Genomic DNA, 9,389 nt, shown 5'->3' with positions numbered 1-9,389 from the left:
AACATCAGTGTGTGGACTTAAAAATACTAAACAACTCCATTAGTTTGGAAAATTAAGTTATCAACCCAATTTCTTTGCTACAAGTTAAATATTATTTTAAACTGACATATATATTTACGTATTTGTTAGCATGCATTTTTTTAAGTTGATGTAGTTATTAATATTTTCCTGTTGTGAAAACTTGATAACATTTTTCTGGCAACTTAAAGGTTTTAATGTAATCAGCAAGATAGATTTTTTTTAAAGTTACAACATTATTAAACTGTAGTGATAACAGGCCTCTTGAGTTATTCATTTACCTACAGGCTACAGTTTTTAATAAGTTTTAGTTGGTTTTTAAATAGTTTTAACAGATTCTATAATTGTCTTTAATGATGCATGATAATACATGTGTAATTTAAAAATAAGTATTTTTTTTAAATGTTGTTTTTATTAAAAGCTCTAATCACACAACATTATTTATAATACTCTAATAGCTTACAGTAAGTGCACATTTGTAAATAAACATTTTGTGGTAAAATAGTATGGTAAGCAATGACAAAATTGCTTTATCAAAAAGTATGGTTATGATCACCATCCGACAAGCTAATGCAGCAAATATTAGTGCTTAAAATGTAACGAATGCTTTATTAAAACCTCAAAATTTTATAGAAATTTGAGGAGAATGACTACAAAAATCTCCACTTTGGACAATAAACCTTGGACCGCTTGCTCAATTTTGTTTATGTGTCAATTACACACTGAGATCAAGAGAGGGCGGCATTGAGCTGTAGGCCAGTTTGATGAGCGTTTATTTATTTATAAAATCAGCAATAAACTAAACGTAGAAGACCACAATACTTTTAAAAACTACATTTCAACAAAAAATACGTTCAACTTCTAAGCCGACTGTGGAGACTGACCATGAAGTGTTTTATTTTATATCATACAAGAGGCGTGGTCAAACGGGAACCATCGGTTACGTCACATGTACACGTCGCCAAGCAGGACGCGCTCGGCCAAGATGGCGGACAAGTGTCAGCCGCGGTGTCCTGCACTTTTCTGAGAAACTAAACTCCAGCCGCGCTCGTGTTGAGTTTTGTTTGTATTCAGGCATCTCGACTGGAAGATAACGGGTAAGAGATAAAGTGTGGGGCTGTATGATTGTGTCTAGAGCGTTCTGTGGTTCGAGGGATTAACTAGAAATGTTAGCATGCTAGCGGCTAGTGGCCCAGTCAGCTGTCACCTGTAATTCCTTACATCCTCTGTTTACATTTATAATACTTCTTCCTTTGTGTTTGTTCACGTGACATTCTGAAATGTTATCGTGTAGACGCTGGCTTCATTGGATGGTTACACTGTTGTTTACCTGCTGCTTTTTGCCTTTTGCTAACTTGTAAGTTCATACAGTGTTTTGTTTTGACAGTTTTGTCCGCTTATATTAAGCTGCACGGTTCACAGGAATACCATGTGGGTTTTTGTGTACGTTTTAAATTCATTTATTCAAACTCTGTTTAAGCGTATTTGCTGATAAAGTTAAAGAGACAGGAATTAAAGAGCAGGATGTGACATCAGATGGTAAATCCAGTGAGGGGCGCTAAACGTGTCCGCCTTATAGCCGGATATAATGCAGCATATTGCAGTATTCCTACCCTATATGTGCATTTTTTGTTTCACTTTTTACTTCAGTTATTGTATAACATCTTTTTTATTCTCACCAGGGGTGAGAGTGTTATCTGTCATCTTAGCTCAAATCACTGCAGCTGAAACAGAAAGTCCTGTAAATGTAAAATAATAGTATTCCAATTCGTGGTAACACAATTAAACAGTTATATAGTAGCTTCAAATTTGACTCATTAACCATTGGGCTTTGTATCAAGGCCAGTTTTACAGCTGAGTGTTTTGTGACTTATAATAACACAAGCTAAGACAGAATCAGTGATGGTGTGCAGTATGTAATTGCGGTAAATTTGCTTTTATATTTGCATATTCAGAATTTCTCCTTAATTATATAATTCCAGAAAAGTATACATTGCAAATTCTTAATAGATTTATATACTACTTTTTGGACTATATGGGTTGGTCAATGCAATACTACACAAATCTAATTTATATTTGAGAGTCGCCATAGTTGCCATCCTTTGTCTAGATTTCAACTCTGCAAAAAGGAACCATAAAGGAATTCATGTGTACATGTAAATGCTTTACATTTCTAAAAACAATGTTTTATTTGTTTATAAAACAAATTGATTGAGGTAAAGTTGCTTTTATATTCACACATATAGGGCCCTATTACACACCCGGCGCAATGAGGTGCAAGGCGCGACGCAGTTGTTGTTTGCTAGTTTCAGCTTGGCGCAAGAGTCGTTTTGATGTTTTGAGCCACGCTGTTTAAATAGCAAATCAAGTCAAGTCAAGTTTTATTTGTCACATACATAGTTATACAAAGTATGACCAGCAGTGAAATGTAGGTCAGGGGCCTGTTTCAGTAAGGAGGTTCAAACAACTCAGAGTTTAAACTTGAACTCTGAGTTGATTTACCGAGAGATTAAAAACTCAGAGTTTTCGGTTTCAGAACAGCTGATCTGAGTTGGGTCAATCAACTTCGAGTAGACCAACTCAGAGTTAAGCGCGCACACCGTGACTTTAAAAAGGCATTATCAATGGAGCGTAGACATTACGAGTGACTATGGGAATATCTTATAAAAGAGATCACCATTTCTTTCTCCAGCTGAACTTGATGTTCTCATGCAAAGTTATAGCAAATATGAGTGTGTATATATTTGAAAAGAAACAACCATCAGTGAAGAAGAGACAGTTAGCGTGGGAAAACAGCTGCTCAAGTTAATGCCTAATTTCACTTTTTAAGTATTTAAATATTTAAGTATAATAAAATAAGTAATGTAATTTGTGACGTTTATATTTTTTTTCTAAACTTTTTTATACATTAGTTTTAAATGATTTAACAGTGCACTTGTGTGTCTGCCTTTTTTATTGATCAAGTGATAGAGGTTAATATAACTTTTAGAAGGTAAGCAGTACTAAAAATAATTTTTAGAAAGAATAATAATCCCATTAATCTAGTTACAGTGCATGTCGAAGGTGAATTTAATTTAATTATTTATTAAAAAAGGATAAGCCATTCTAGTACAGTTCTTCTGTGTGTGACTAAAATGTAGGCAATAGCTATGTTTCCATCCAAATATATTACATAAATTTATGTGCAAAACTGGCATATTGCATAAAAGATGCGAATAAAATTCCATCCAACGAGTCAAAGAGAAAAAAATCGTCACTTCCTGATTAAACTGGCACCAAATATCAACAGTAAAAACAGAATTTACTGTGGTAGAAGAAGCTGCGTCAATTAGCCTAATTCTTTATTTAGCCTAATTAATGTACTTGCGCCTCGATGTCAGAAGACAATGCTGAAACACAATGAACACGTGGGGGCGTCTGAAGCCATGAGACGCAGAGACTCTTGACACGCACCAGACGTTCGGAGGTAATAATAATATACACTAATACTGAAACAGTTAAGGCATTTTAGAATGACTAAAACAATATTTAAGACATGTTACAGTGTGCTCAGCTTGCTGGTTTGTCCATTTACACACATTTTCATTATCATATGATCATGATCTTTTTTTTAATGTACATACTGTAATTTGTTCAGTAAAAGTGTTTCCATCGTAGTTTATGCGCACATTTTCTATCGAATAAAAGTTTATCCTACTCAGTTATGCGCGTTTTTTTAATGCATATTTTAAAAAGTTATGTGCATCATGACATTTCTATCAATCGTTTTTATGCACGTATCCAAAATGAGCATAAAAATAGGTGTGTGGAAATGTAAGGCTAAGGCGAGAAATGCCGCTTCATCTTTAAAAAAGGGGAGGAGACAGACAGAAACTCTGAGTTTAGAGAATAAAACCTGCTTCTGACCAGGTTAGATTCACAGAGTAAGTTACCACAGTAACTGACTCTGAGTTAAAGTTACCTCTCTTTCAGAAACAGGCTTGACTTACCCTGCTTTCTCGAGTTTAACAAACCTGCCATTTTGAAACGGAAAACCCAGAGTTTCTCTCATTTCAGGGTTAAAATACTCTGAGTTTTCAGTTAACCTCCTTTCTGAAACAGGCCCCAGGTCCGCTCCAGAGATAGTGCAAGTATAGATAAACAAAAAATTAAATATTAAGGAAAAAGAAGAAAAAGAAAAAACGTGCAAAAAAAAAGATGTGCAAAAAATTATACAAGGTAATAAGAATAGCAGCAATTTGATGTACTTATGAATATGACTACTACAATGATACATACGAAAAAAATCACGTAATGTGTAACACCGGGTTAGAATTTAGTAGCCTGATGGCCTGGGGAAAGAAACTCCTCCTAAGTCTCACAGTTTTTGCCATCAAGCTACAAAATCGTTTTCTAGATGGAAGCAAAGTGAATAGATAATTGTCAGGATGGTTTAAGTCCTTACAGATTTTTACAGCTCTATTCTTACAGCGTTTAGCTGTTACAGCAAATGCATTTGCGCTCATATGTGCACCCATAGGCGTTCTGGTCTAAAAAGGAAGGCGTGTTGAGACACATTGCTGGCATGTTGCTATTTTGAGGAACTAAAATACACTGTTCAGTAGACCAGATCAAAGCAGGTCTATAGTCTAGCGCAAAGTGGGTTATTTGTGCGCCTCGCTTACACACTGCTTAATACACACAGGATGTACAGCAATACGTAAATATCTTTAAAAATTATAAAGAATTAAAAAATTACAAAAAAATATTCTTTTCTAGCCTACATAAATATAAAAACCATACTTACATGCCTTCTTCTCAGGGAGGCTTTTTTCAGGTTATTCATAATAACTTGCTTTTGTATAATGCTATTATTAGTAGTAGTATTTTTATTTATTATATACATATTTATATTTGTTTTATTAAAAACAAGCTTAGATTTGTCCATCTGTCAGGTTTTAGACCATATGGGGCACAGCATGTGTATTTGGACCACACTTTGTTATTATTGTTCATTTATTTGTTTGCTGGAAATTAAAACTGAACTTAGAAATAGTTTTGAAACAAATCTTTGCGCTTAACAAACAAAATTATTTATGTAGGCTAATGGATGTCTGTGTGTACAACACATTTTCCTATCCACGAGAGTGAAAGTGAAAGTAAAGAATGAGGAGGCTCATCTCTCATTCTTGCGCTGTAGATGCTCTGTTTAACTGTTTTCTTTCTAGTGAAGTGTTCAGTTTTTCCACTTACGAAGTCCATCATGTAAATAGCAAATGCGCTATGGCGCACAACTGACTCTTAAAGGGAATGGGAGATGAGACTCTGACTGGATTATTCTCAAAACACCCCTCTAACTCATTAAGAGAATAAGCTCAACCCTGTTAGACCATGTGCCATGGGGCAAAGTGGTTTTTTCCGTCCTTAAAATAGCAAAAGTGAATTCTTTCTGACGCACCCTTATTGCTTTTACGCCCTGCGCTTTAGATTTTGTGCATGGATCGTCAAAATAGAACCTCCAGACTTTCTCCTTACCAATAGAATTTCGGAAAAGTATTCTTTGCTATTTTTAAATAGTCAAAACATTATAGCAGCTAATTACTTTGAAAGTATAACATTGTTCATAGTAAACTAAATAGTGCTGATGTTGTTTGAAGTCACACTTGCATCTGATTTTAAACCGAATATTCAAAGTACCATAGTAAACACTATAGGGAACATGTCACAAGTTGACATTGAATGAATGTGCGGATCTGAAAACCAACTTTACCTCTATAACAAATTGCATGACATGTTGTCATTCTTCAGGAATCATTTACATTTTTTTATGAAAAAATGTAAATAAATGCTGCAATTTCATAACAGAGACATTTTTGTTCCCTGTGGTAGTAGATTAAAGTATGCACTTGCAGAGGCCCCCTGCTTAAGAAAAATCTCAGACAGGTTTCAAAGTTCAATGTAACTTAATGCACATTTCTTGCACCCTGCCCACTGTGTGCTTGTGGTCAGGTTTCTATCATGGTGACTGTTCATGTGCCAACATAGTAGAGTAGTGCTGTCTTCAAACCTGCTCATCATAAGGGTTATGAATATTATATGGTGTGATGATCTTTGTGTACAGAAGGAGAAACTTATTGATGCCATTTACACAATTAATCATTTTACTCATGCTGTGTAAAACCATTTCTTTGTTTAATGATTTGGTGAGGTGTTTTGTTTTGTGGGCTAGTTTTGTTATTTTATTGAGGTGGCCCCTGTGCTGACACCCTCACAGCACATGATTTTACTCTCGGGGTGCATGTTGATAATTGTCAAACTTATCAAATTGATAAGTTTCCAAATGCATAATTTCTACTGATAAATGACATGCATCTGTTTTTCACTTCTATAGGGAGACTGCCAGTTAGTATACACATTGTGGAGACCTGTGAGTGTACATAATGCAGCCCCCTCCTCGAACAACTCCTCCTGGAGCAAGTGGACCTCCACCTCCTTCTGGAGGCCCCAATTCATTCAGAAGAAACAGACCCCATAAACATGGGGCGGCGTCTGCTATGACACCGGCTGCCCCTTCCACAATGCCAGTGACTGATCCTTTTGCCTTTGGGAGACAAAATTTTTCATCTATGGCAGGGAGCAGCCAAGCTCCACCCACAAACAGCAACCCACTTCCTATGCAAAGTCCTCCCCTGCCAGGGTTCAACCCAACAGCTCCACCACAAGGGCCACCACCAGGACCCGCACAGGCAGCCTCACCTGGCCCACCACCAAGAATTTTTACACCACAGCCCGTTCCATCACGGCCTGGATCAAGCTCTATCCCTCCTCCTGCAGAAGCAGGATACTTCAGTTCCCAAGAACCAATCCCCTATATTGCACAATTGCCTAACCCTGCTCCTCCTTTAATTCCTAGTACATCACATCCTCCCTCCACTACCCCAACACCTCCAGTTCAGTCCCAGGCTCCTTTTCATTCCCAGCCAACCCCTCCCTTACCTTCACACTGGGTGCCTGAACATGGAAGCAGACCACCTTCTGTTCAAAACTACTTTCAGCCAACTAGTGATCTCCCATCTCAGCCTTTCCAAGCTCAAGCCCCACACCCTGGACCCTCTCCTCTTACAGCCCCACCTCCTGTACCTTCTCCCCTTACAGCCCCACCCCCTTTAACTTCTCCTCTCACAGCCCCACCTTTGACACAATCTCAAAATCAATTTCAGTCAGCTCAACCAAATGTTAGTGGCCCTGCTGCAACTTATCAACAGAACTCCCACTTCCCTGCTCATAACTATTTCAGTCAGTCAGGCGGACCCTCTGAGCCATGGTTCAATCAGAACCCACAGGATCCATCTCAGCGTGCCTACCATGTCCCCTACTCTGAAGTCCCTAGTGACTCAGGAACTCTGTCAATGTTTTTTGGGGGAAATGATGTTGAAAATGAAGAAACTCTAACAGGGGAGGGGCGTGTAAATGGAATTCATCAACCTCTCCATTCAACAACAGAATTCTCTGGTCCCTATTTGAATGACAGTGGTAACATACGAGCTGGGACAGGACCAAGTGATTCAGTGGAGAATCTGGAATGTGTTCCAAACCAGGAAGTTCTGCCTAGTGAGCCACCTCCAAGTCATGCCTTTGAGGGGGGACCTAACTTGGAGACACCAGACTCTGCTCCTCGCCTTGCCCGCTCTGCAAGTGTCTCATCCAGCTACAGTAATGTCAGTCACAGTAGTGGACACGGTGCTCACAGTGGGGGTCATGTCCCTCGTAGACAACAAGTAGTGGGAACATTTATCCAACAGGAGAGTCCTCGTCCACCTGATCACCCTCCACTGCATCCCTCAACTGGTGGATACTTTGAACAAATAGACTCTAACCCAGCTGCAGAGGCAAGTCCTACTTTCCCAACTCCTAGTCCACCTAAACCAGTTGGTGTGTTCCAGGCAAGTGCAAATTCCTCATTTGAGCCTGTTCGTTCACATGGTGTAGGAGTTCGACCTGCTGAAGTTGATCGTGCACGTGTGGTCATGGAAAAGGGTGGACGTGACATGCAGCCTGGCAATTTAGAGCATCCTCCAGATAACTTGGAGACTATTTACTTATCAGAACGCCGACCCTCATCTCGAGCTCAGGGGGCACGACGCCCCATCGAAAGTCCTGCAACTGCACTCTGGGCTCAAAATGACACTGCCAGTCTAAGTGCTAACATACTGTTAGCCCCTGCAGCACCGTCTCTGACTGCAACATTTGTTCCAGCACATCCATCTGAAGTAATTCAGCCACCAGAAGATGGGCCACTTGATCTGCATCCAGCTAGGCCAGATCCACAACCTCCCTCTGAAAACCTTGAGATTCCTCCAGACTCTACACCTCAGGCAAGTCTGGGATATGCCTCCTTGCTTGTGACCTCACCTCCAGAAGAGGCTCTGAACCAGCCCGTCTTGATTGCGCCACCTTCCTCTAATTACAGTTTGATTTCATCCCAAAATCTCTTACAACCATCAATTCTGCCAAGTCCTCAAGAGACAGCAGCACCTGTTCACCCACATCCTCAATCTTCATTGACCAATCAAATGCCTCAGAATTCTCCTCCAACAAATCAGCCACCACTTCTTTTTTCTCAGACACCAGTAAACTTCAGTTCTTCCTCAGCTCAAGGTGTCTTGAATCTAACGCGAGAGGCCAACGATGGTCAGGCAGCCCGACCAAACCTCTCAAGGGCCCAGTCTCTTAAAGGTGATAGCCAATTTCTTCCGCCTTCTGCTACTCAAGCTCCGCCTTCTTCAGCTGCCTCCACCAATCACAACCAACCTTCAAATTATCAGCTGCTTGATTTTTCTATGCATCAGCCACAGTCTACAAATCAGGTCACATCAGTCCCAGCTGTCTCTCAATCAACCCATCCTGCAGGCTTGGTGAATAACACACCTGGCTTTTACCTGCAGGTCACCAAAGATGCACAGCAAGGGGGACAGTCTGACACTGATTCTCTGTCCCATCAGCAGAACTCCAACCCCCCATTACCCTCTAGCAACCAACTTGACAATAATCAGACTCTGAACTCCCATCCTCCTCCACCTCCAGCTCAAAACCAGCCTCCTCCACAGGCCCCTCCAACACATCCTGGCGCCCCTCCTACTGGACCTGGATCTGCCCAACCACCTCCTTACCCACCCCAATCTGGAAACTCTACCACCCAACCACCTCAAGAACCTCAAAGGCCTCCTTCATCTCTAGGTAGTCAATCAGGTTATGGGGTTCCTCCTGCCATGCCCCCTGGTCCAGGTTACCCAGGGTACTACCCAGGAGCCTACCCGGAGTACCAGGATGGAAGAGTACCATACCCACCGCAGTATCCTGTGGATCCCAGAACTCAAAATTATTATCAGGTG

General features: G+C 40.0%; 1 protein-coding gene across 6 annotated transcripts in view; it reads left to right on the top strand.

The window, feature by feature from the left end:
- Positions 1 to 981: 981 nt before the first annotated feature.
- The window catches only part of sec16a (SEC16 homolog A, endoplasmic reticulum export factor), a 50,887-nt gene continuing 42,479 nt past the window's right edge, over positions 982 to 9,389 (top strand). For all 6 annotated transcript variants that reach the window (XM_073935728.1, XM_073935727.1, XM_009292712.4 and 3 more), the window contains exons 1-2: positions 982 to 1,115; positions 6,389 to 9,386. In XM_073935728.1, the coding sequence (XP_073791829.1) occupies positions 6,438 to 9,386 (2,949 nt within the window). In that variant the 5' untranslated portion in view covers positions 982 to 1,115; positions 6,389 to 6,437. The remainder of the gene's footprint in view (positions 1,116 to 6,388; positions 9,387 to 9,389) is intronic.

The sequence above is a fragment of the Danio rerio genome, chromosome 21, assembly GCF_049306965.1.
Source record: "Danio rerio strain Tuebingen ecotype United States chromosome 21, GRCz12tu, whole genome shotgun sequence".
Lineage (NCBI taxonomy): Eukaryota > Metazoa > Chordata > Actinopteri > Cypriniformes > Danionidae > Danio > Danio rerio.
The sequence above is the reverse complement of the archived record's forward strand: the minus strand, read 5'-3'. Positions and strand labels throughout refer to the sequence as shown.